Genomic DNA, 27,112 nt, shown 5'->3' with positions numbered 1-27,112 from the left:
TCTATCCTTTACTCATTCTCCCTCCCTCCATACCCCTCTGTCACATACACACAATCACTTGTTTTTCTGTCTCATGTGTAAAATATGCATATTCTTATTACTGTTCCTACAATGTTACTATTGGAAACAGCCACCCCCCCCAAAAAAAAATAGTTCTCTCTAGAGGTCAAATCTGGCGAGGAACAGGAGGAGCTGCTAAAGAGACATTCATTGTGTTATTCGTTATGCTTCAGCGCTTAGTGGATCTGGCCATATTGCCATCGAACTGTCAATCAAACTCGGAAGAAAAGAAAATTTAAAGGGAAAGGAAGAATGAGAGAGGAGAAAAAGTGAGGGGGAGAAAGCGGGACAAGAAGCATGGAAGTCAGGCACCTTTAAGCCTTTCACATGATAAAGTGTTCCGCCCCTCTTCTCCTAGCGTCCCCCCCGATCTCCTCTGTTGCCTTTTTCAAATCAATGCACCTGCTCTGCGCCCGGGCTGGGGGGCTGGGGCGGGATGGTGGATGGATGGATGGAAGGAAGGCGGAGGGAGACGGATGAGTGGAGAAGGGAGGCCCACACGCTGCCTGTTTTCTCCTGAGGGTTTGTGCTTCAGACCTGGGCCTCCCTTTGTGCTGGACAGCAGCTCTGCGCCTGCTCAGCGCTCTGCTTCACTGAGCAGCAAATGGGCTAACGGAAAAGCCAGGCTGCCGAAAGTTTTACTGCACTGTGTGTGTGTGTGTGTGTGTGTGTGTGTGTGTGTGCGCATGTGTGTATGTGTGTATGTGTGTGTATATATATGTGTGTGTGTGTGTGTGTGTGTGTGTGTGTGTGTGTGTGTGTGTGTGTGTGTATACACACACACACACAGACACACACACACATACATATATACTCATTGTAATTTCTGTACGTGTACACACACATTTGGATGTAAGTTTTTGAAAAGATGAAAAATGCATTTTTGTTTCTGTACAGAAGTGTGTGTGGCCTCTAGCTGGAGTCCAGTTTTACACACTTAAAATGTTTTATTTAAAATGTTATCTGGCCAGTAAACATTTATTTGCTCAATAAAATACTTGCTTTGTTCTTCTAAACAGTTCTTGTCAAACATTTTTTTTTTAATTATACATTCTGTTCTTCTAGAACAGTGGTTTCTCATTTTGAACCAGGTCCACTTGTCATCTGTCTACACCAGGCATGACTTAATGCAATGCAAAGTAATTCACATACCCCACTATACCAATGCTAAACTGGTGAAAATATTCCTGGACAGTGTCGATGCCTGTGGGAGGTGTAAACAGTCTCCTGTCAATCATGTCCACATGTTCTGGACGCACCCCCAACTATCATTTTTGGTCTGAGATATTTGATACTTTTAAACTATCCCTCGTTTGCCCCTTGAACCTAAACCTCTAATTACTAATCCTCTAATTTGGAATTCTTCCACAACCCTATATCTCCGTTAAAAAGCAACTTGTTATTGTTCTTACTGCCTTACTAGTGTAGAAAATCTTTAATCTTGCCATGGAAGAGATTTAGGAGACCGGGGTTTGCAGAAATAATCATGGTTTTATTAAAAAGAGAGCACTGTATATACCTGCCTTAGTCTCACCCCAATCTGAACAGCAGCCCAGACACACAGCTTTTATCCTATGACACTGACCCACCCACCCCCAGTAGAACAGCATGGACATTTGAATCCTGTCATAAATACCTTACTGTTTTCTGCCCCAGGACAGGGGGTGTTGTAAGGCCACTTGGTGTAATTGTTTAAACCATGAGAACAGAAATGGAGCTGACTTCTTAAACCCTTCAGCATTAATCCTTCAGCATTAATCCTGTTTAATAATAGCAATTAAAACAGATATTTTCAAAAGAAAATAAACACAAAACAAGAAAATAAATAAAAAAATATTTATTTATTCCCCTGAATGCATCTGGTTGCACAAAGCAAGATTGTTCTTTTAATTTTAATGTTCTCTGCTTTGACAGAAATCAACAATAGTAGGTTTCTAGTAGAATAAAACTTAAGTCTGGCCTATGACCTGTTCTTCTTAGGTGTGGCAACAAGTTAAAGCAGTGCTGACAGGGACCACTAAATCGAGTGTGTGTGTGTGTGTGTGTGTGTGTGTGTGTGTGTGTGTGTGAGTGAGTGAGTGACCAGGAGGAGAAGGGAGCTTGTGTTATGGGGATAAATTATGCACATGTTGGAGTTGAGGTGTGGCATGTAGAAGTGTGAGCAACTCCGAGCAAGAGCTGAACAGCAGTAGTGAAGACCCTCAGGGCTTAGCCTTCTCTCACCTTACAATCACACAGACCTGGGACACACTGAAGGAGAGGTAGATGCTAATGGAGAAGCAGCATGAGGAACGACCACATGTGTTTTATTCTCTGTTTCTCTCAGACACACAGCACATTAGACTACAGCCATTAAAATCCACAGGGGATAGACTAAATAATGGAAACGCTGCATGACAAAATGGTCTCATTTTGAAGTGACAAAATAGCAATTAACAAGCAATCTGCACATTTCTCTTAATGTTACCAATTACCAGTATGTTTTCTACTATAAAAAGGTATTTTGAAATTAGCACTTGTGTGTTTGCTTGTTTCTACAGCAACATGTTGCATCTGAGTGAGTTTGACAGATAAGATGTATTTGACGAATGAATAAGAGGCTTTAGGTTGCAGTTAGTTTGATCTGAAATTAGATTAAATTTGATTTTATGGTTAGTTTTAGTGAAGATTAGTTCTGGTTAGTGAGTGTTGGATGATGTTGATGTTTTTGTTGTTTTTTTTGTTTTTTAAAGAATGGTGCAGATTTGTCCCAGGAAGTGTTTAGCATGGGTAGATAGAAGTCTCAACAACTAAATATAAGAGAGTGTGTCCACCCTTCGTGTCCATTACAGCTTCCGTTCCTTTCAGGAGACGGAAGCTATAATGGACATATCGCTTTTGTCTGAATAAAACCTTGAATCTCCAAAATAAAATGGTAACTTTACAGGAGAAGGAAAAAAACACTTTTAATGCAAGTCAACGGAACCAGAAATCAAGTCCTTTTGGGGAGATGTGAGGTTTTCTTCTGACAAGAAGCTGTTTATCTGTCTGTCTGTCTGTCTGTCTGTCTGTCTGTCTGTCTGTCTGTCTGTCTGTCTGTCCCAAAAGCGGTGGGTTAAACAAAACCAAAAACTCATCCTTTACATACATACATACATACATACATACATACATACATACATGCATACATACATACACATTGTGTGTGTGTGTGTGTCTGTGTGTGTGTGTGTGTGTGTGTGTGTGTGTGTAGGTAAATTCCTATAATACATTCCCACAGTCCTCATACGATGAAGCAGCATGTGAGAGACTTCAGCAGTTTGGCTCTTTTACCCCCCTGGGCTTTTGTCCTTTAGCATGCTTTAACCTTTAGCTGCACCTGTGTCCATACACATACTCTTTCCCCTCAGCCTCTTTCTGGTCTCTCTTCCCCTGCTCCCCACACATCCCCTCTTCATGTGTCTTTTCATTGCTGTGTACTTCACTCTCCCGTCCTTTTGCAGCCTTTACTTCAGCAGGTAAAGCTGCAGTCGGGATGTATTTTCCTACACAAGCACACCCTGGGGGAACAGGAAGTGAGGTGACAGTGGCAAGTTGCAGACATGTTTCAGCACCGCTGGTATAACTCAGGGTTAAGTGCCTTGCTTAAGGGCAAAACGGCAGCAGTCAGAAGAAGGCCAGGGACATGGGAACATGATTCTTCTAGTCAACATCGATTGGTGTCCTCAGTAAAATTTGAACAAATACCTTCTGGTTCTTGCTACAAAGCTCTTTCCCACTGAGCTGCTTCTGCTACTTCAGGCCATTTAATAATATCCATGTTTTACATTATGTGGAACATCATTAAATACTGAAAAAATTCTTCACACTTGTATATCTAATTTATGGACTGGTGACCTGTCCAGGGTGTATATTGCCTTCTGCACAGAGAACTGGACCTATAGAAATGTCTTGTCTTAAATTCTTCAGTGAACTTTAAGATTTCTGTTTGTTTTCCTGTAAAGTTGCGGTCTTGGAGGTTTTGGCAGCAACAATGTGTGATCTCTCAGTTGTTCCTTTAGGTTGTCATTTCTGTTTCTTTTTGTATTGAGTTGATGTTTGAGGTCAAGCAGGTGAAAACACAATGAAATACTCCAGGAAACATACACAACCAGACAAAGCTTCATACATACTGACCAAAGAGAGAGAAGAGTGACAGGATGGTGGCTGCAGAGTCAGGGTAAAGAGAAAGAGAGATGAAAGAAAAGAGGAATGGAAAGAAGAGCGGTATCACTCTGAGGTGACTTGAGAGTGATTTCACACAGAAAAGGAGAAATTGAGAGGCTGTTTAAGGACATACGGGCTCATAGTGTTTGTGTTTTTGTGTGTGTGTGTTTGTGTGGGGAGAACAGCTGGTCAGTGGTTTAAAGTGGTAAAGTTGATGCAGAGATTGAGAGAAATAAAGGCCTCCATGTTGTTTATGCCAGGGGTGTCAAATTCAGCTAGTAAAAGAGCCATATTAAAATTTCATTCAATCTTTGGGTCAGAGGAAAAATGTTTCATTTTGAATTAATATTGTGCTGTAACTGGCCATTGTTTATTCAAAATATTCCAAAAGTTCAACAGAAAAGTACGCACTCTTTTAGTAGAAGTAGAACTTGAAATATTACATGGACATTTGAAATATTTAAAATTTAAATGTCCCCAGGTGCTCAGTCTTTTACACCTACCTATCTGCTTGAACTGGACACCTGGCATCCTTTCTTTGGTGCAAGTTCATTAGTACTTGGGCTCAATTGGGCTAAAGTTAAGTGTTTATATTGGTTGAACTGCAGCCGAAATGCATTTTGGTGATATGACTGGTGTGGAATTGAGGTGTAACTGCTGTCCTATAGAGTGTTACACACATTACGTTGCAGTGCGTGCTGGGGATTGTAGTGCAGCAGATTGTGAAGCAGGCTAGTATTCATAGAAAATGCAAATACTTTTGCAGGCTGGATAGGATTGTCGCTATATCAACAGATTTTTATAAGGGGGCAGTCATGGGCTGGAGGTTAGGGAGCTGGCCCTGTGACCGGAAGGTCGCCGGTTCGATCCCCAGGGCCGACAGTCCATGACTGAGGTGTCCTTGAGCAAGACACCTAACCCCCAACTGCTCCCCGGGCGCCGTGGATAGGGCTGCCCACCGCTCCGGGCAAGTGTGCTCACTGCCCCCTAGTGTGTGTGTGTGTGTGTGTGTGTGTGTGTGTGTGTGTGTGTGTGTGTTCACTAGTGTGTATGTGGTGTTTCACTTCACGGATGGGTTAAATGCAGAGGTGGAATTTCCCTGGTTGTGGGATCAAAAAAGTATCACTTATTATTATTATTACTTACTTTTATATATATATATATATATATATATATATATATATATATATATATATATATATATAATTTTTTTTTTTTTTTTTTTTTTTTTCATTAGAAAAGAATCAATGATTCAGATTAATTCAACACAAAATTCTGGTTTTCTCACTTTCTCTACCTTTCAGAATGTTATTGTGATTCAGAGTTAGGTGTGTTAGGGGTTAGGTGTATGTTTACATAGAGATAGATAGATAGATAGAGAGATACTTTATTGATCCCGAAGGAAATTTAGGAACTTAATTTAGTTAAATTAGAAAATTTAACTCGGGTTTGAACATGTATGCATTTGTAATCGTGTCCCAGCATGTGTTTTAATGTAAAATATGGGTTAGGTAAAGGTTTTCTAGCTGGCTAGTATTTATTTGGAAGTATTGATTAATAGGTCATAATATAGCTGAAATTATGTGCTTTTGAATATGATAAAGCACAATTTACACAATACATTAATAAATTAAATCTTTAGAAGGTTCTTCACTCTCACAAATCTCTTTTTTCACATGTGATTCTTTATGGGACCGAAAGTGCTTTTTCTATGGCGTCTCTCCCTGGCGCATGGGTTCATTAATTATATTAAAGCAAACTGAAATAGCACCTCATACAATGAAATGTTTTGAAAATATTGTGGTGTTGAATTGTAGCAATACTGTGCAGTGTATCAGGAGATTGCAAGTTCAGTGCCATAGCCTTGGTGTGGATGGGAGTCCAAGACAACATTATTGCTCTCTCTCTGTCTGTCTATCTGTCTCTCTCTCCCTCTCTCTCTCTCTCCCCCTCTCTCTCTGTCTCTTTCTCTCTATATATCTAGCTTTCTAGAGATACTTTGAAAAAAAAACAGGAACAAAGTTGGAAGTGGATGACCTGAGGGGAAAGAAGTCTAGACAGACTGACGAATGCACGTGTGACTTTGTCTCCTAGAAAAGTGTGAAAAAACAAAATCTGTCATTATGTTCTCCTCTCTCTCCCTCCCTCCTCTTCAGTTTGTGTCTTGTCCTTGTTTTAATGCTGCTGAAAACATGACTAGTACACTTCTTGGTTTAAGTTGTATCACTCTGGTGAGCAGTTAGAGAGAGAGAAGGAGGAATGGAAATGGAGGAGGTGCTGAAGGACAAAGACACCTGTATAAGAGGTGAAGGAACACTCAGCTTCTTATGTGAAGAACACCTAGTCACTGGTTGAAAGAGGTGATTTAAAAAGGAGTGTGAGGAATAGTGACATAATTCCCTGTCTCTCTCTCTCTCTCTCTCTATATATATATATATATATATATATATATATATATATATATATATATATATAAGTCTTATAGGCACCTTGTTAAAAAATATTTATCATGGAAGTTTTTTTATTTGTAAATTCTCTGAAATAATAATTTCTTATTTTGAAGGAAGTACTTGTTTTTTTGTGAGCTAGTTTGAAGAAGAAAATTGGTATCTGGTCTCTCCAGCCCACCGCCTTTTCTTGAGTTTGTTAAAGTCCATTGACACAACACACATGATTTAATTTAATGAATGAAGTGTTGATGAATTGAGTTGATAAAATGATGACTTCAGGAGGAGGAAAACACCTACTTTATTTTTAATGTAATCAATGGAACCAGACATTTGGTTTCTCGGTCCCAAAAAAAAAAAAAAGTGACATTCTATTTTTTTCATCTATCACTCTCTGTCTCTTTCCCTGGGCTTTATTGGCACAGCACTGCTTTCTCTATGTCTCTTTCTCATTTTCTCAGTTTCTCTATCTCTCTCTCTTTCTCTCTCTCTCTTTCTCTCTCTCTCTTTCTTTCTTTCTTTCTTTCTCTCTGTCTTGCTCTCTGTCTCTCTTTCTTTCTCTTTGTCTCTCTCTTTCTCTTTCTCTCTCTCTCTCTCTCTCTCTCTCTCTCTCTCTCTCTCTCTCTCTCTCTCTGGGCTTTATAATGTATAATGCAATGTATAATTGACATCTGTTGCCAAATCAATGAAGGGGACGTGCAAAATTAACAGTGATATTGAAGAAAGAGAAATTAAAAATGATAAGAAGAAAAATAATAAAATAAGAAATAGAACTTTTATATATATTGTCCCAGTCAGATTCAGACATCTACCTGCACAAATATCTTTATACATACACTACATGCAAGAATAAAAGACAGTGTTTTTCAGTTAAATGTGGCTATAGCTAACTCTCTCTCTCTCTCTCTCTCTCTCTCTCTCTCTCTCTCTCTCTCTCTCTCTCTCTCTCTCTCAGATGTGATTCACACCGTGGGGCCAATTGCTCATGGCTCTGTAGGCAAGAAAGAAAAAGAAGCACTCAGTATCTGTTATTATAATTGTCTGCACACGGCTACTGAGAACAAGCTCCGAACTGTGGTAAGAAGAAAACACTGTAAAATTCACATACGCACACCCTGTTCGATGCAAGTTCATATGTATACCTCCATATCATTGCAGCATATGACAATGCCATAGCATTTTTATATTTTATATTTTGTTTATTTTTTCAAATGGTGTATTTTGTTCATACACCATTTGAAAAAGCCTGCCCTTTACGTTGTGTGAAGACATCATAGTAAATGAGGCAGTAGGCATCTTTAGGGCCTTTCTTTTACCTTATTAGCTCAAAAGTTTATTAAGTGAGCCCTCAGAGTGAAGGGATCAGGAGAGCATGAGTTTCAGGCAGACATTGTCTGGAAATCACTGTGACCGAACACGTTTTCCTTTTCAAATGTGACAAAATTGTGGACAAAGCTACGTCTATAGCCCTATTCGAGCTGGATTAGTTTTGTTTGGGAACATGTTGTCATCAGAGTAATAATGAGCTCAGTGATTTTAATCCAGTGTGAATCTGCAGTGTCCATAGTCTGCTAAGTAGTAAAGCAGATTACCTTCTATAGCTCTATTTGAGCTGGATTAATTTTACTAAAAGAGGGCCTGTAATTTAATTTGTGATTTGACCAATTTGTACAGAATAAAGGATCTGTGTAATTTTCCCAGTTTACCTGGCTGTGGGGTGATGCCCGATATCAATAGGAATTCCAGATAATGGTGCATGGGAATATAGACCGAATTGTTTTGGATTTCAGTAGTCCTGAACTTGAGGATTTAGGGATTGGGTCAAATCAAGCTCCATTTTATCTGTTAGCTTTTTCTTTAGGTCACAAAAAAAGGAAAAAGTGGAGGTACCGTTTTCTGTTTCCCAATTTTGTTATTGCATTATTGTGATGTCGATTCAAACAGGACCGGTATTACTGAGGGAGCTCTGATATGTAATAATTCCATGGTCAGTTACCTTCTATAATTTGCTGCATTAAGTCTTTACCTTGTCCATTTTTTTTGGTTAGTTTTTTTTCTTGGTGTCATTTATGCCGTTTAGCTACACATTGTGTTATTGTTTGGAGGTGTGGTGCCTATTACTTAATGCTGATGTTTCATTCTGGGCTATTAGGGGTAATTTGGGGAAATTACACAGATCCTTTGTCCCATAAGAATCGGTCAGCCAAATCACACACAGATGACATTCTTCTAGTAAAACGAATCCAACTCAAATAGGGCTGAAGCCATAAAGTGCTTAATAAAGTACTTAAATAATGTTTCAAAACTTTCACATCTTATTTGCTACATTCATACTGAAATTTATGTAACAAACTACTCCATCTGTTATAAATTACCGCTGATATAACGTAAAAGCTAAAGGTTATATAATCTAAATCTAAAGGTTACACAGTTAGCAACAATATAAAGAAAAGCAGTACATTACAGTTTTAAACCAAAGTTTACAGCCAGACAATCCAGTTATTCACCAACTATATGCTTGTACTATGCTTAAACGTCTCAAAGAAATTATCTGCATTGCAAAGTTCTCATGGATAGCTAATTAGCTCATAACCTAGAAAATTACTTTGGAGATGCAAGGGTTTACACAGTTATGATACACTGTATAGTAGAGGCAGGCAATATGATGATATTTTACCATCATAAACATAATATAGCGTTATATATTTATCTGACCCACTGCATGTTTCATTACAAAGAGAGCATAATAAGACCTGTTTATTAGTTTTTTTGTTCAGGGCAGTGTATGAAACATTTAAAGAGCCTATATCCTGCTTTTTTTTCTTGCATTTTCACTCATTTTTATTGTAACCTATTACTTTAACTTTATCCGTGTGGCTTTATACACCAAAATAATTAATTTTACAAGAAAAGGTTTTTCAACCTCTCTTTATCCTGTAGAATTACATAGGCTGTTTTTGTAACTGTGTCTTTAAAATAGGTGGGGTATTCATAAATAACCTCTGTTCTGTTTGGTTGCCCCTATTTTGCTTTATTTAAAAAGGAGTCCAGGCTGAAACACCCCTCAGAACTTCTGCGTGAATGGGTGGAACTAAATTGCTGTAGGCTGAATAGGTGGATATATGTAGATGCATTGGCTTTCATGACATAACAAAAGCAGTAAATTCAAACCACTCTGTACCCAGGGTTTCACACACTAACATGCTCATACTAACATATGGAGCACAATTGCAGGCAAACACAGACACACACACAAGCAAACAATACGTACACCTGTTCATCTCATCTTCGCCTTCGGTACGCCCCTCACCACCACAGCTTTAGGGCTTTAACGCCTTCAGAGCATAGCCCTAAGCACATCGTTCAGACACTGTTGCCGTAACAACCTTTCGCTGCTGCATATATCAGCATGTGTTTAAAGAAAAAAAAAGCAGGCAGCAATCACACGAAAGACGGTGCAGTGCTGCAGCTGAGCTCTGCAGTGTATGTTCTATCCGTTTTTTTATTTAATCATAGAGAGCCACTGGGCAGGCCTTTCAAAAGGTCAATGTGTACTTATACACAATCACTGAAATTATTGGAAAAGTTAGGAAGGTTTTAAATGTGGCGCAGGTGTGCTATGGTTGTGTTTGTGTGTCAGGGTAACCATTTTTATTTATAATACTTCTGTCTAGCAGGAGGATTACTGGAATAGGAATTGTTACCTATTGTACTAATGCATTAATACCATCTTAGTTTATTTAAACAGAATGTCTATCATGTATCTCATCAAATCCATATATTTTTAGAACAGATGTTTTGTAGAAATAGATGCCCGAAGGAAATGCAACTTTAAGCTTTTAATTATGGGAATTGCGTGTTTTAGTTGTAAGTGATGTGCACGCTTGTTAAACATTGAGTGTGATTAAGATGTCTGTTCTGAGCATTTAGCTGTGTTTGTGCAATTTGTGTTTGTTTTAGCTGTTTAGTTTCATGTTTCTTAATGTGTGTGTCTGTCTCTTTTTTCAGGCTTTTCCCTGCATCTCCACTGGAGTATATGGTGAGTGACAGAATTCCAGAGAGACTGCCTTTGTGAACATGTGTTTCATGTTTAATGACATTTACTGTTTTGTCAAATATTTCCTTCATTTTATACTAGCTATTTTGTCCAGTTTTTTTAGGGTGCAGTTGGGTGCATACAGAGTTGCAGTTTATTTCTGGCTCATTTAGTGTTCAATGTGACATATTTGACATTGAACCAAAAGATGTAAACAAAAGCTATGTGGACAAAGACCGATTAGACAGTTTTTATGATGCTGGAAAAATATCCAGTAATCTTTCTGAACCGTGCCTGACTGGGCTTGTGAGTTTTATTTATGTCTTTATGCTTGATGTTTTCATCTTGTGATATTTTAAGGCATTAAGCCACAAGAAGCTGCTTGTTACCTTGGTTTTCACACGGCGTGTGAAGTCTGGTGAAATCACTCAGCTCACTGATTGTGGCTCACTGTTTTTATAAATCTCAAATCATCGCATTAATATATGATGTTACTGGTGTGTTGTGAGGTGATCTATGTGTGCATTTTGAGTATTTTTCTAATAAATTTAAACAAGCTTCATTTTCATTTTAAAATCCAAAATTATGATTATAAAACATGTCAACAGCATCAGAAATGTGTCTGCTGCATGTACCAAAGAAAGTGTGAAAAGAAGACGGTTCATTCTGAGGTCCATTTAGATGTCTTTGGTCCATTTTGCATTGCTAATGTCAGGCCCTGACATTTTTCAGCAGTGGTGTCTGAAGGGAAATGTGAATTATACTTAATATAATTCACAAAATGTTGCAGACACATGTTTCAGAGAAAAGCGAACAGCTTTTTTTTCCAAAGCAACATAAAATATTTGTCTTGAAGGGGAATTCTACCAACTTTTCAAAGTTTCTGCATAATCAAATAGTTAGTCTAAACAAATAATAGTCATTCAGAGTGGTTTGATGTGAAAAGTGAAAAAGTGGTGGTGATAAGAATCAGACATCTGAAGAGTGTAACTCCTCTAAATGCTCTCTCATAGAAAGGTAGTTCATGAAATGGTTATGAATATGCTGCCTCTTGGAGATTGTTTTATACTTTTGAGTAGGTTTTGGCCTAAACTTTTCAGTCTTGGCAAAGTGGTACATGCAGGGGGGTGTAAGGCAAAATAATTGCTAAAGAAAACTTGCCTCTTCAGATTTAGCCTATCTGAGCATTACATCTAAAACTCAGAAGACACATGTTGATTCACTGACTGTTTTGGATTGTAAATAAAATGGCTGTATTTGCAGTGTAGGCATCATGACTCCTGGTTCCTATCACCACCACTGTATAGAAATTGTATAGACATCTGTACATTTCTGTGCAGTCTCAACCAATAAATCTGTGAAATATGTCCCTTTTAATGCCTGAGCAGGGATGTGAACCCCAAAGAGGTTCACAATGCCATAGGAGTTGCATAAATCCCTGTGAGATGCCGCTATTCCATCAGAGAGGGCACTCAAGAGCAATGAAGCTAGTGGAACCTGTGCTGAATTATATTTGAGGAGCAAAGCTGAGCCTCTCTGAAACGGATCTTAAAGAATAGCTATATAAACCACAATTATTATACATGCCAATCAAGTGGTCGCTTACACAGTCTTAGGACAAAAGGACAGGGCAGTTGCACTGGTGTTCATTTTAATCAAACCCAACATGCCAAATGTGAACACTGCTTTATTTTATTTAATTATTATAATTTGTTTTACTTGTTTGCTTCATTATTTTCATTACAAAATGCTAGATTTTTGTTTAGTCATGTCCTGTATCTATTTTTAGAACATGATTTTCAGTGGGTTTTATGTACTGGATATGTACATATGGCATGTAATGATGCCTGAGGCTATAATTGTAATATGATTCCTACATTTGTTCCTAATGACTGGATATTTTGCATGACAAGACCTAATTTCTTTCAGGAATAATAGCAGTGTATATCTGTTGCAGTGCCATGTGGGATTATTTAGATTAAGAGAGGGATTAGACACTTAGATTAAGAGATTAGGAGAGAGAGCATGTCAGGAGATTATAATCTGTACATGTCATGATTAAGGTCAGACACGACATTCCTCAAAAACACACAGTTTGTTTTCTTTTTTTCTCCCCAAAGAAAACCTCCATTAAAAGAAGCATGAGAACACCTCCACATTACCATCCATAATGCACCGCATATATTGTTACTGTCAGATTAAAACCTCAAATTATTATTATAATTTTTTACACCATTTTAATGGCAACTGCCTTTTACATTTTGGTGACTATGGTGAATGGGCTGATGGGAAATGGTGCAAAATTGCCTTTTACATTAACTTCCATTCAAAGTTAAGAATTTTTTTCCCTTTTCCTACAAAGTTACCATGTTAGAAATGCAACATTTTGTTTTGACATTGACAATTTGTTTCTTCTGTTATCAAAGCATACATTTCATACATGAAATGTAATTGAGAGTTAATTGCAGTATAAATATTTGCAGTTACAATCTTTCTTTTTTTTTGGTTCATTGAGCTGTTACAGTACTCATACAGCCTAAAGTGACCACATTAGCTGATCCTAGCTGTCGATACTCAGTTGCTCCCAACTGACGACAGACACAACTCATTACAATAAACAAACATTACTCACCACTGCCCTCTAAAGGTGTTATAGCACCAGAAGTTGCAATCTACACTCTCCAGCCACTTTATTAAGTACAATTGGTACCTAGGTTCAATTGCTTGTTAACACAAATAGCTAACTAGCCAATCACATGGCCGCAACGCAATGCATTTAGGCATGTAGAGGTGGTCAAGACAACTTGCTGCAGTGTAAACGGAGCATCAGAATGGGGAAGAAAGGTGATTTAAGTGACTTTGAACGTGGCGTGGTTGTCGGTGCCAGCCGGGCTGGTCTGAGTATTTCAGAAACTGCTGATCTACTGGGATTTTCACACACAACCATCTCTAGGGTTTACAGAGAATGGACCGAAAAAGAGAAAAAATCCAGTGGATGAAAATGCCTTGTTGATGTGAGAGGTCAGAGGAGAATGGGCAGACTGGTTTGACACGATAGAAAGGCAACAGTAACTCAAATAACCACTTTTTTACAACGAAGGAATGTTTCCAAGAATTAAGGGAGTTCTGGAGACAACAGGGGGTCTTTAGAGGGCAGTGGTGTGTAATGTTTTTTCGATGGGAACTACTTCAGTATCACCAGCTAGGAAGCAAGATGGTTAATCAACCAGTTTAGGCTTTTACTTCAGTAGTTGCATAAAATGGGGGAAAAAAGACAAATTGTTTATTGCAAATCTTTATATGGAAATTAGCTAAAATTTAATGACCACAGTTTAGAGCTCTGAAAATAACTACAATCAGGTTAAGTAATTGTGATCAGGCATTTATACAGTGATTATGTTGGGCCTTTCAAAGCAGATATGAGTGTGTGATGTTATCAGTGACGTCTGATCTGTGTGTTTTGTGTATGATGAAGGATACCCACCTGAACAGGCAGTGGAAGTGGCTCTGGAGACGGTGAGAAAATACTTGGAGAAACACCATGCGCAGGTGTGTATGCGTGTGTGGGAGATACTCCCAGTTAGTGCTTTTTTGCAGGTGCTGTTAGTGTTTAGTGCTGAACACTGCATGGTGATGTGACGGCGCTCACAAAGGGACCTTGTCTTTTCAGTCATGTCAACACATCTGTACACACTCAGTAAATTAAAAGGTGCACAGTCTCTACAACAAGCACACAAACAAAGATAACTCAGCATTTTAATGGGGCTGAAATTAGGACTTTATTCAAAATATCAGTAGGACGGTATGTTTAATAAATTCATGGCAGTACCTGAATCATTAATTAGGGGTCTTGGATGCATCTATATACACATATATACATATTGATGAATCGACTACTGAATTCAAATGTATGATGCTATAATGGAAAAAGTGACAGCAGAGTAACAGCAGAGCAGCTGCCCTAAGCTGACATTTGAGTACTGCTGTTTTTTTGCTTTTGGTTTTGTTTTTTGAGCATTATGCTCTTGAAGGGGAATTCCAGCAAATTTCCAAAATGTATGCATAACTAAGGTCTAAAAAACAGGAGCAGTCAAATCACCCCATCACTTTCCTGCACAGTGGAATACAAAGGGTGTTCAGACATTTGAATGATTCCAAACCAAAGATAGTGAAAGTTCCATTCAAAGGGACTTCAAACTGCATGGGGTATTGAACATTAGTCTATCACTTTGCCAGAAATTACAGGAAAACTTATACATCAGGCACTGCATGGCTCTCGTTGTTTGATGATGTTACAGGACATTCCAAAACAAAGGTATTAAACCTACTGCAGTTCCCTTAACCGAAATCCTGTGCTCAGTATGGAGGGAATATGAGGCTACAGTTTACGCACCTTGTGAAATGGAATGCAGATAAAGTCTCAGACCATTTTGATGTAGAATGCCCCATTCTAGAGAAACTTGCTAGGTTAGGATTGTTCACAACTCTGATAATAAAGCACCTGTAATGTTTCATGCCTCTAAAGGTTGCCTCACAGAAAACTTTTACATGAAATAGTTACAAATATAATACCTGATGTCTGAGGAATTGTTTTATGACAGGTTTGAGAGAAGATTGAGATCATGATTGAGAGGTAGATGCAGAGCATTACCAGGCAAAATAGTGTTCATTAAATTCATTTTTGAACCTTTGAATTATTCATCCTTTTTAAAATATTAATGAAACTGTTGAATCCTCTGTACTGAAAGTTTCTTTAAGGAGCCAAAAAACTTTTTCTCTAAAGGAAAAAAAACCTCCAAAGAACACTTTTCCAGAGAACCCTTTTTGGCGCATTTATTTTTAAGAGTTTACAAGGAAGCCACACAGTCTGCAATAAATGAAACACGCAAATAGGTGTTAAGATCTGTATTTCTATCACAATTCCTGTTTAACACTTAAAAATGTTTTATACATTGTACATTGTATGTCTGGCATACTGTTCTATGTCTTGTGACATATTGTGAGGGTTGTCTCATGGTGCATATTTTGTAAAAAATAAGCTGTTAGTTCCCTGCCAACTGCTAGTACTGCCTATTCTGTAACACACAGACACCCAAACAGAAGCCTCTTGAAATTGAGAGGAGGAGGAAAAAAGTGAGTGCAGGGTAGATTTAACGGGTAATGAAGCATTGGATAAAGTGTAAATTAATTGTACTGTCTCTTTTTCTGTCCTTCTCTCTCTTTCTTTCTCTCTTTCACTTGGTCTGTCCATCCTGTCCTGCTGTTGAGCTGTGTGTGCTGACTCGCTGGCACTTCCTCTCCCGCTTCAGAACGTGTGCAGTGACAGAGACAGGCTAATTACAAAGTCTTAATTAACCAGCTTCTTCTCCCCCAGCCCCTCTACACCACAACACACACAGGGGGAGAGATGGGGAGGAAAGAGGGAGTGTTAGTCGCTGAAGAAGAGGAAAAAGTGAGGGGAAGGAGAGACAGACAGGCTCAGACCGAGACAGCATGAGCAGAGGAGAGAAGAAAGCAGAATGCTGTGCTGGTAGGAGATGAAGCAGTGAGGGAAGAGAGGCAGAACGCAAGAGACATTTCCACTGGCAAAGAGGAGAGCAGGCTGAAGTGTTGGGCAACAGAACTATGATTAGAAACGGGAGCAGCCCACCTGCCCTCAACACTGTTGTCATGGAGATGGGGTTTTAGAATGCTGGCGTGGTGCTAAAACAAATTCTTTGTTCTAGAGGTGGTTAATAAAGCGATGATGGTTTAAATCAAATGTTTTTTTTATATCGGTGACACACATTTGAGGTGCATTTTAGACTACAATGATAAGGCTGTCCTGTTCACTAAACCAGTATTGTTTGAACAGTCTGCTACTTCGGTAAACGAGGGGGCGATATGAGCTGTTAAACGGGGATGTTTATATACATAAATGTGTGTGTGTGTGTGTGTGTGTGTGTGTGTATATATATATATATATATATATATATATATATATATATACACAAAGATGGTTTAATGTAACTTCATATACACCTTTACAGTGTACTGAATAAACCATGTTCAAAGGGCTTTTCTCTAGACCCTCTTGGTTACTGTTGCTACAACTGATGAGCTTTCAAGCTCAGTGCGTCAACTGTGACGTTATCAGTCGCAGAGTTCATTTACTGTATGAAATTCTTAGTAACCATTAGAGAAATACACCTAAAAGAGTAAAACACAGTGGTGGCAGTATCATGATTTGGGGCTGTTTTGCTTCTGTTGGTCAAGGATAAATTTCTATCATTTAATGGAGCTTTGAATTCCTTATTTTATCATAAACGTCTACAGGAGAAAGCTAGGAAAAGTTAAGACTTAAAAAACTTTTGTCTTCAAAGAATGGTTGAAGCACATTTTGACATACATTTTGTAATGGCTGAGTCAATGTCCACACCTAACCCAGTAGAAATGTTGTGGCAGGACCCAAGACGCAATGTTCATGCCACACAGCCAAGCCAACGGTTTAAGCAGTTCTGTAAGGAGGAATGGGCCAAGATTTCTCAGAAACAGTGTGCCGGTTTGATCAACAGTTATCGGAACAGTTTGGATAAACTTTACATTTTAGTAGTGTAAATAGTTGTGTAACTGCTGAATGTTAAACTTCTAATTTGGCTTCATAAGAATTAGTTAAACTGTTGAAGTTCATGTTCAACTTGGACAGGGCCGCTGTGTGATGTTACTGTTTTTTTTTTCGACAAATAATATGGTAAAAATGTTACTCAATTTTCCACCAGAATACCACCCACCCCTGTTGGAGAGAACACTGAGTGTGGAGTGAAAGGCATTCGGGTCACTGGTCCCCACTGTTGACACGCAGACTGACAGGAAGGGTTCTCCAGTTTTAGGAAGTAGAATACATGAGCTCTGAGCCTTGGTTTACTCTGTTCTCCTTCTGCTCTTCACAACATATGAGTTTGCTGAGGCTGAACACTTCTCTGCTGTGCTAAATTGAGGTAGTCGTGTGAAATTAAAATATTCTTTTCATCTGTTTGGATTGGGTTATATTGCTCCGTTTATCTTCAGGCTAGGAGTGTTATTGGAGAAGGTCGGTTTAGTACTCTGTCTCTCTTTATCCTCTCTCACCCCCGCTCCCCTGCCCCCACCCCCCATTCTACACCACATGCTCACACTCTCTTGCTCTCACTCCCTCTCTCCCTGTCAGGGCTGTTGATTTGTGTTTGTGTCCCTTCAGATGGACCGGGTCATCTTCTGTGTGTTCCTGAAGTCAGACGAGGAGCTGTACAAGAACAGACTGCCTGCTTACTTCCCAAAAGGTCTGTAGTTCTCTCTCTCTCTCTCTCTCTCTCTCTCGCTCCCTCTCTCTCTCTCTCTCTCTCTCGCTCCCTCTCTCTCTCTCTCTCTCTCTCTCGCTCCCTCTCTCTCTCTCTCTCTCTCTCTCTCTCTCTCTCTTTCTTTTGAATAAACATTGCCTCTCTTACTTATGCACACACATACTCTCTCTCTCTCTCTGTCACATAGGCTCACTTTCTCACCCTTTCTCACTCTTCCTCTCTCACACTCATGACCCTGTCTCTCTCACCCTCTGAAACGCACACTCTGAGCCCCAGTGCGTCTCAGTGCTGTGGGGCTTTTTCCAATGACACCAGCCAAAAGTCACTCTCAGCCTCACGTCCATTAGATGACATTAAATTCTAGGATCTGGCTTTTTGTTTTCCACATTGATTTTTTTTTTTCATTGTTGTCAACATTAATCTATTTTGATCAAGCATAGTACATGCCATAGGACAGGGCTGTCACTTGTAATCATCTGTAACGTAAAAGTCCATTAGTAATCACCCATGGATATTTTTGCTTTCTAAACAAACCGCACATTGTCCGCACTGTAAAAAAACAACATCGTTCAGTGCTTCAGAGCTGTCTTGGCAAAAACAGGCATATTTAAGGCAAAAGAGAAAAAAAAGACTTATCCAATGAACATTGTTTTCCCCCAAAACCTCATGTCTGTCCCCACCCCTTTCAGCTGGCTGACCAATCAGAGAGCCTACTCTGAAGACAGGTAATTGGCATGGTGTGCAGTAATAGCTGTTTTTGATTTCATGTTGATCTGGGCAGTAGAACACTAGAGAATGTACTGTACTGTGCAAAAGTAAGAAACACTTTATTCAGTTTCCAGTCAGAACAGCTGGTAAGTTATGCATTTTACTGGAGATATTTCTGAGGAGATTACAAATCATGCAAGATGATCCACTTGAATAAGGAGGGGGAATGTTTCAAGCAGTTTTCAAGACTGGAATTGATTAAAAGATAAGAAAATTGGAATCTTAACAATCAGTTAAACAGCACTTAAAGCTTTTATTTTGGAAAGAACAATGGACTGGCCACACCAGAGTCCAGATCTCAACATTGCTGAATTTGCTGGATGGTGAGAAGCAGAAAATACAGCCAACTTCTAAGACTGAACTTTGGAAGTGTGGAGAAATATCCCTGTAGATGTCACTGGAAAACTGAAAGCAAGTCTCCACAAAAAGGTTGGAAGCTGTAAAAAAAGACAAAACGTAGACACAATAAATACTGTAAATTATATTTAGGGCCTTTGTGATTTTCTGTTAAATATGTTTTCTGCTTTTTTCTTTAATGATTATTTTGAATAGAAATTAAATAAATGAATGGGTGGTCTCCGACTTTTGCACAGTACTGTAGTTTTAAAATAGAAGCTTAGCATTAAGAGTGCTTTAGCTGCAATGTTTACAGATAATTGTATGTTAATAGTTTGCAGTGCTAACAAACTAACGCTGACTATATTAACATTTGAATAGTGTCTCTTGCAAATAGAGTATAATTAAAAAAGGAACTTTTCTGTTACTCTAATTTTTGTTTTAAGCCAAACATCCTATACTAACATAAATATTATTTACTTGTCATTTATTTATTCACTGATTATATAAAATAACACCCTCTCGCCTGTTTTGTGAGTGGATTTATTAACAGCAGGTCGACTGTAACCTTGCCCTGTGCTGCTGTTGTTACCTGTCAGTGCGCGTGTGATGTGTGCGAGTGGTGATCATTGTGATTTCTTATGCAGCGTCTCAGCTCAGTGCGTTTTTCCTCACTTGCAGATGTGTCGTCGAAGAGCAAATTATGAGTGGAATTAATTGCTGTGGAACCACTCCGCTGCTTCTGCTGCCTGCCTCTGGTTCCCCAGCGTCTGCCCTACAAGCAACACCTACTGATTATTTTGGAACCTACTGATTTTTTTTTTTTTTTTTTTTTTTTTTTTTGCAACGTATATGACATCCTTTGTTTGATTCTTAGTAAGGCCTAGTTTTCACTGGACTGCCACCACATTTCACATGATGTTATTAAGGATCCCAAATGACCAAAGTGTTATTTCAAAGTGGTCATCGCAAATGGCTTTGCATTAATATGTAACTCTCATGAATCTCTAAGATTCTGCATATCTCAGTGGTGAATAGAGGGTTTTCATGGATTGTTACACATGTACCTGTACAGAATTGTGTTATAGCCAAAGATATGATTAGCATGCCATCATTTTGAATTACTCTAATCGAGTTTGAAGTTAAATGTGAATACAGCTTTCACAGCCATTGGAAATCAGTCTGAAATGGAATTGGTCATATTGTAAGCCATTCACAGCAGTTCTCTGAAGCAGGGGCCAACGCTTGTAACACTTAACCTTCAATGAAATTGCACTTTTTCTTCTTTTCCAGTGTACTTTATGTCTGTCGCTATGATGAAGGATTCTCATTAAAGTCCATTCCTCCCCGCTGAATGAATGGCCACTTCTGCTCTTAATGCGACTTTCATTAATTACACTCTGAGCCTGAAGTAGCAAGAGGCAATATAGAACCAACAGAATGCTTCAAAGCAGACCAAACCTATTGAAATATTGAACTGAAATTGAATATGCGTTAGCCAAACCGGCTCTCAGAACAGTCATTCTCTTAACGTTGTGATTTTTGTTTACATACCTCTCTTAGATGAGTGCAAAACGGCACATCCTTCTTCATCTCTTACTACCCCAATCCCTCTATTCTCCCCATAAAAGAAAAAAGGCAAATGAGAGAGAGATAGAGGGGGGAAGGGCATGTTTGATGAACTCATCTGCAGCAATGTTCATTTTTTAATAAGCACCGGGCAGTGCAGATACTGTCATCAGACGAGCAGATTGTAATGAGAGAAGTGAGGAAGAAAAGGAGGGAGGGAGCGAGGGAATGAAAGAGGGAAAGCGCCAGAGAGTAATTATCCTAAATCGAGACTTCATCGCTGTCCGATCAGCACTTTCTTTTTTTTTTTTATCTCTCTTGCTCTGTCTGTTGTACTCTTGCTTTTTCTTTCTCTCTATTTCTCTCGTTCTGTCTGTTGTCCTCTTGCTCTTTCTGTCCTTCTCTGTCTATCTTGCTTTACCATGTTTCTCAATCTTGTTCTTTTTCTAACTTTTCCTCCCTCTCTCCCATCTCTCCCTTTTTCCTCTGTCTCTCATCCCTTCTCCATCTTTTTCTTTGTCTTTTTTGCTTTTCTGTCTCTCTTCTACTGTCTTGCCCTTTCTTTTTACTTTCTTTACCTCATTCTTTCCGCTTTACTCTGTCCCCATCTTTCTTTTTCTTGCTCTCTTTCTTTCTCTCCCTCTTTTCTCGCTCATATTCCTTTTCTCTCCTCTCCCCATCTTCTTTTCCTTTCTCTCTTCCTGTCTTTTCTCCCTCTCTCTCTCTCTCTCTCTCTCTCTCTCTCTCTCTCTCTCTGTTTGTTTACTGCAGTGTTGTGTGGATTGTACTGTTTGCTGTGTTAATAGGTAAATGTTGTTGATATTCTAACTCTTCAGTGCAGATGAGTCTTTGCCCATGGAGATGAACGAGAGAGAGAGTTGAGAGCTTCTTTTTTAACCTCCTCTCTCTCATCTCTTTTTCCCATGATGCCCACAAAGCTCTTCTTTTCAAAGATCTCATCATCTCTACTTTCTGTCCTCTCTTTCTCTGTCGATTGCACTCTCTTGCTCTTTGGCTCCTCATTCAGGCAAGAGGACATGAGTGTGTGCAGCACTCGCATGATACGAAGGTGATCTCCAGGTTAATGGCTGCTTCTCTCTCTCCATCTTTCATTCTCTCTCAGTCTCTAACTCTCTTGCTCTTTATTTCTTTATCTCTCGATCTCTCTCACTGTCTGCCTTCTTTCTTTCTCTATCTTTCTCTAATTTTCTTGCTTTTTCTCTCTCTCCATCTCTAACTCTCTGACACGTTCTCTTTTTCAGCTCTCCCTCTCCAACTCTCACTCTCCTTCCTCTTTGGCTCTGTCTCTCTAACTGTATTTCTCTAACTGTCTGTCTTTAATTTTCTCTCGCTCTATTTAATTCTCTCTCTCTCTCTCTCTCTCTCTCTCTCTCTCTCTCTCTCTCCGATGTTGGCACCAAAACAGTTTGGTGTCACAACGTAACTGTTTGCAGAGCTTTTAGGAATAAAACCTGATGGTTATGCTTCCTAACAGGAATTGACTTGATGGTTGCGATTAAAGGAAGGAAACGATCAAATGTGGAATCAGTCCTGAAACACCTGATTAAACGATCAGAATCCTTTACACTGTGATATCAGCCCATCAGGAAAACACAGAATACCATTAGCGACTATTGAAAACCGCTAGGAACCAACAGACACTTTTAATGGGTTCTATGATTTATTTTTCTTTCAACAGTGGTGTTCGTTAAATGTAGCTCTCTAGCCGTGTTACGGACGAAAGATGGATTAAATGAAGATATCGCTAAGCAGCAGCAGCCACAATTTACAGCGTCATTGAGCTGCTTCTGCCATTGTGGCAGAGAGTGCATGTGCACGTGACGTCACTATGGCTGAGAGTGCATGTCTGCAGCCAGACTCTTGTGTTATTTTCTGCGATTTCCCCACCAGCTGGCACACCTTCTATCCTCAGTCCCATCTGGAATATTTTCCTCTCTGGCATTCGGGAAATGGACAGCTATGGCTTAGCTGGGATTCAAACTCTCAATCTTCTGATGTTGGGATGAATTACTAGACTGTTTTACCACATTAGACTATGCCAAGATTTGAGCTGCTTCAAGCTCTGAATTGCTTAATGTGTTCTGAGTTGCTCAGTGGACTAAGCAGTCACTCCAATTGGAGGCTGTGAGTTTGAGCCCCAGCGATGCCATAGATATCCATAGGTGCATACCCAAGAGGATAAATGTCTGGCAGGATTGTGTAATGGAGTCCTGGCTGAGTATAAAAAGCAACTTCATTTTATTTACCTGACTGAGACACAGAATTAAAAAATTAAGAAAACTTTTGAGTCCACTAAGAAGTTTGGGTTGGGTGAACTCTGGTGTCCTCGAGTTGAGTCAACTCAAGAAAAGCCATGTAATCAGTTTCTGTATCATTAGCCACGTTTACATGCAGCCTAATAGACTAATCCGACTGAGGCCATTCGGAATACAATTTCTATCCGATTGAACGAGGTGGGTAAGCCTCTAAATAACCCGTTAAATAGATGAATAATATCCGTGTAAACGCCTGAATCCGATTACACTCCAATCAGAACGTGTAAAAAGGTTCTGCGCATGCGCGGCGCGTCACCGCGAAAGGTTTATACCGTTCAGCATGGCGGAGCGGAAACGGGTCTGCAGAGGAGACGAGGTTTATACTCTGAGCTTTAAAAGACGGCGGTGGGACGGACGGCCAGCTTATGTGTCTCAGAGCACGACGTCTTCCTTTATAAGAGCATGTGAAGGACGTTTTTCTGAGTCTGACATCAGTTTAAAGCCATTAAAAACTCAAGCGCACCAACTGGAAACATCACCTCACACTGACTGGACATCACGTGATGTTCGCTGTCATGGTAACGTTCACGCTCAGCGCTGCTCCACGCATGCGCGTCATTTTGTATCGGATTACTTGTAAACGAAGATTTTCATCAAACTGTTGAATAGAGTGAGAATAAACACCTCGGTCTGAATCTGTAATCCGACTGTATTCAATAGTATTGGCAAAAATCTTTGCATGTAAACATTTCTAACAGTGTAGATGTGTTTTTTAAGGAGACAGAACAAATGTGCACAACGTTTTCAAATGCAAATCCAAATAAAAATAACAATTTATGAAAACTCAGTGCAGCTCCTCCACTGTAAAAGTCCATGTTTATTTTGTGTATGTTATGAGGTTTTTGGTCGTATCTGTATGTAAATATATGTAAACCGGAACTTCTAAAAAGGTTCCGAAATAATTCAGATTATGAAGGGCCTGATTCATCTGACAAGTTGAGTCGGGTCTGTTAGTCCAGCATTAAAGTGGACCTGCAGGGTGGGAGTTCGGGATCTCTTGTCTAGCTGTAGTTGATGAGGCTTTGAAAGAGAGGGACAGAAAAAGGAGTTGAGCAGGCGGACAGGGTCAGGCTTAGCTGCTCTGTGTGTTTATCAGTGTGTGTCTGGGTGGGCTGGGGGATAGTGGTGTAGGTGAAGGTGGTGGGTGATGTTTATGGATGCTGATGGAGAGGGCAGTGGGGTGGTTGGAGGAGGGGGACACACTGCTAGTGAAATGAAAATGGCTCTTTAGCAGAAGCCAGGACACTCTGCTGCCCCTCACAATCAATGTGTTGATTTACTACCTGAAAGCCTGTCAAACCGACAGAGAACTGAGACTGGAGGGCTGAGTGTGAGTGTATGTGTGTGTGTTTGTTTTCATACATTTTTAGGATCAGAGTGTTCTGAATAAGCACTAAAAGCAGAAACACAGCTAACCTGCACATGTTATATAATATGCGAGGAATGTTAGTTACACAGTACAGTCATTACATTTTGTTACTTTTCTAAGTGTAATTAAGCTAACAGATCCATATTTTTATTTATTTAGAGCACAATTTCTATTCATTTACTGAATTTTACCATGCAAATAATAATATAAATACATATGAATACATAGTGATTATATATACAGATAATTTCTTAGAGTTCTTTAGGGAAAAAATGGTTTTATACAAAACCATGAACACCCAAATATCCCTTTGCATGATTAAAGGGTTCTTCAAATTGATTGAGAATGTGCAATAGATGGTTCTAAATGGAACCTTTTTGAAAACGTTTCTACTTAGCACCAGAAAAAGCTCCTTATATTGTTACAAGCTTAATACTGTCACAATAGCAGAACCTTTTTGGTGCTATATAGATCCCTTTTTAAAAAGCATCAGTGGACATCTGGGGCATATATATGTATACACACACACACACACACATATATACACACACACAGAGGTGAGGGGGAGATGGAGTTAGATGGCAATGTTAAAAATAAAAATTCCTATCAAATGCTGACAAATGGTGTTTTTCAAGTATGTACGACAGATGTGTAGCACTGAGGCACATAAACGTAGTGCGGCTAAAAGCTCAGCTTGTTCTGCTCTTGTGGTCGTTTGCCATTCCTCCACTCTGAGTGGTAATAAGTGTACTTCTGAGGCGAATAACCTTGAGTGAATTCATTTCTAGTCTGCGTTGGTGAAGTGCTGCTGTCTCACTAACTGCTCTGCATCATCTACCTGCCGTGTTTTTCACCTTGCGTTGTGTCTAATGAAATATTAATCATGTTTACTTTAGGGTAGCGCAGTGTATGGGAGGAGAGGAGCTGTATAGATTCACTCCTCATCCTCCTCTGTCTGTCTGTCTCTGTCTCTCTCTCTCTCTCTCTCTCACCCACTCAAGTGTAGATGTATACCGTCAAAGTCAACCACCATTCTCAAAACGCTGACATCTCTTATCAAAATGGCATTTTCTTCCCAATGATTTCATTCACAGAGGGATGAGAAATGAAGTCTGCATCTCACTTGAGAGTTAATATAGAATAAATTGAAAGGAACGGAATTCTGGAAGCAGATACATTGATACCCTGATCTCTAGCTTTCTTGTGTAGAAAACACATCAGTCAATTTAGTTTCCTACTGAAGGCCCTGAAACATTTTACATAACACTTCTTATAACATAAAGCTGCGATTTTGGCTTCTTTCATTGTGCCAGTGTTAGACAGACATCATTCCTAGAGGGGAAATTACACTACAGTCACGAGGCGGTGGGCTGAAAGCTGCTTTCAAGCTTTATTCAAAGAGAAGAAAGAGAGCTGTTCCTCCTCACAGAGTGTAAGAATCCAGGCTTTGCACTAATTGATGTTTTTAACAGTGGCTTTGCTTAGGAATGGTTACCAGATGAATGTCCTGTTGTATAAAGCAGCATTATTAATCTGATGATGGGTCATTCTATAGATGTGTCCACTTTTTTTTTTTTTATCTATCCATAGGAGTAACTCGTGTTACTGATCGTCATTGGTGTCACACATAAAAGTAACACCAGTGACATTTTAAAGAAAAATGAATTGTACAAAATGGCTGCTACAGAGCATCAACCCACGCCAGTCATTTAATCCGTTTGTTTTCTAGTTTTTCACAATTACCTAAGAATAATGGTCATACCAGTGACTTCAACTAAAAGCCTCATATGAAATCATGAGCTAAATGAGAAAATCACTGATAACTGAAAGAGACCAAGGACTTAAAACTGCGCTTCTTTTCAGAAATGCTCAGAAACAGCTCAAAGGAAGTCGTGATGTCACCTGTGGGACTTTTATTTCAAAATAAGAGATAAGAGGTAACACCAGTGGCACGACTACTGGAGACGACTTTCATATATTTTATATTTATTTGTCATTCGTTTTCATGTCATTTAAATACATATTTCATAGTCATGTATAGATTATTGCCGTTTAAATAGCAGAAAGTTTGTTTTTACCTCAAAATATGGCCTCCCCCTTTACACCTGACTGTGAGGACAAGCGCTTCTGAGGTGCTTGGAATTAAACATTTATCTAAAAACCAGTACTGGTTAAGTGGTGCTCAAAAGAGGTGTAATTGTTCAAATAACTTTGTTTCAGTTTAAAGTATGAATAAACCGAAACCTTAACGTGTCTCTCGAGTGTAATACATCTGTAAATGCTGGGGACACAAAAACGTGCGTTGCCACAGAATGACTCTGATCAGGCGCCTCTCTCACGAAGCACGTTCACAGAGACGGGGTTCCCGACTGAGTTTCAACTCCACAAAACCTCACACATGGAATCGCGGTTACCTCCATTCACGAAGACGGTTAACAACTTTCTCGGCTTAGATGCCGAAGCTTAGTGGCGGGGAGTCGACTCTTTGGGCTGTAGATCAAAAATTGAGCTCATTATAAAGTAGCATGACGATACGCAGCGTGAGCACATGAAGAACCTGCACGTCACACGAGGCCGTCCTAGTAGCACACGTTTAAAACAAGTACCCCCGAGTTAAGTGTGGAGTTTGAGGAGCACCATTTTGCCCTCAGAAAAGCGGCCAGAGACACCAGTTTTAACAGAGATTATCT

At 39.3% G+C, this 27,112-nt stretch overlaps 1 protein-coding gene across 2 annotated transcripts in view; it reads left to right on the top strand.

Moving 5' to 3' along the window:
* Positions 1–20,503, top strand: part of macrod1 (mono-ADP ribosylhydrolase 1) — a 111,183-nt gene extending 90,680 nt beyond the window's left edge. The window contains exons 6-11 of one of the 2 annotated variants that reach the window (XM_017722724.2): positions 7,648–7,769; positions 10,701–10,731; positions 14,204–14,277; positions 17,945–18,026; positions 18,734–18,769; positions 19,830–20,503. In XM_017722724.2, the coding sequence (XP_017578213.1) occupies positions 7,648–7,769; positions 10,701–10,731; positions 14,204–14,277; positions 17,945–18,026; positions 18,734–18,741 (317 nt within the window). In that variant the 3' untranslated portion in view covers positions 18,742–18,769; positions 19,830–20,503. The remainder of the gene's footprint in view (positions 1–7,647; positions 7,770–10,700; positions 10,732–14,203; positions 14,278–17,944; positions 18,027–18,733; positions 18,770–19,829) is intronic. The other variant, XM_017722723.2, reaches the window with a different exon arrangement.
* The last annotated feature ends 6,609 nt before the right edge of the window (positions 20,504–27,112 follow it).

Source organism: Pygocentrus nattereri, chromosome 8 (assembly GCF_015220715.1).
Source record: "Pygocentrus nattereri isolate fPygNat1 chromosome 8, fPygNat1.pri, whole genome shotgun sequence".
NCBI classification, from domain to species: domain Eukaryota; kingdom Metazoa; phylum Chordata; class Actinopteri; order Characiformes; family Serrasalmidae; genus Pygocentrus; species Pygocentrus nattereri.
Note: the sequence above shows the minus strand (reverse complement) of the source record. Positions and strands in the feature narration are given on the sequence as shown.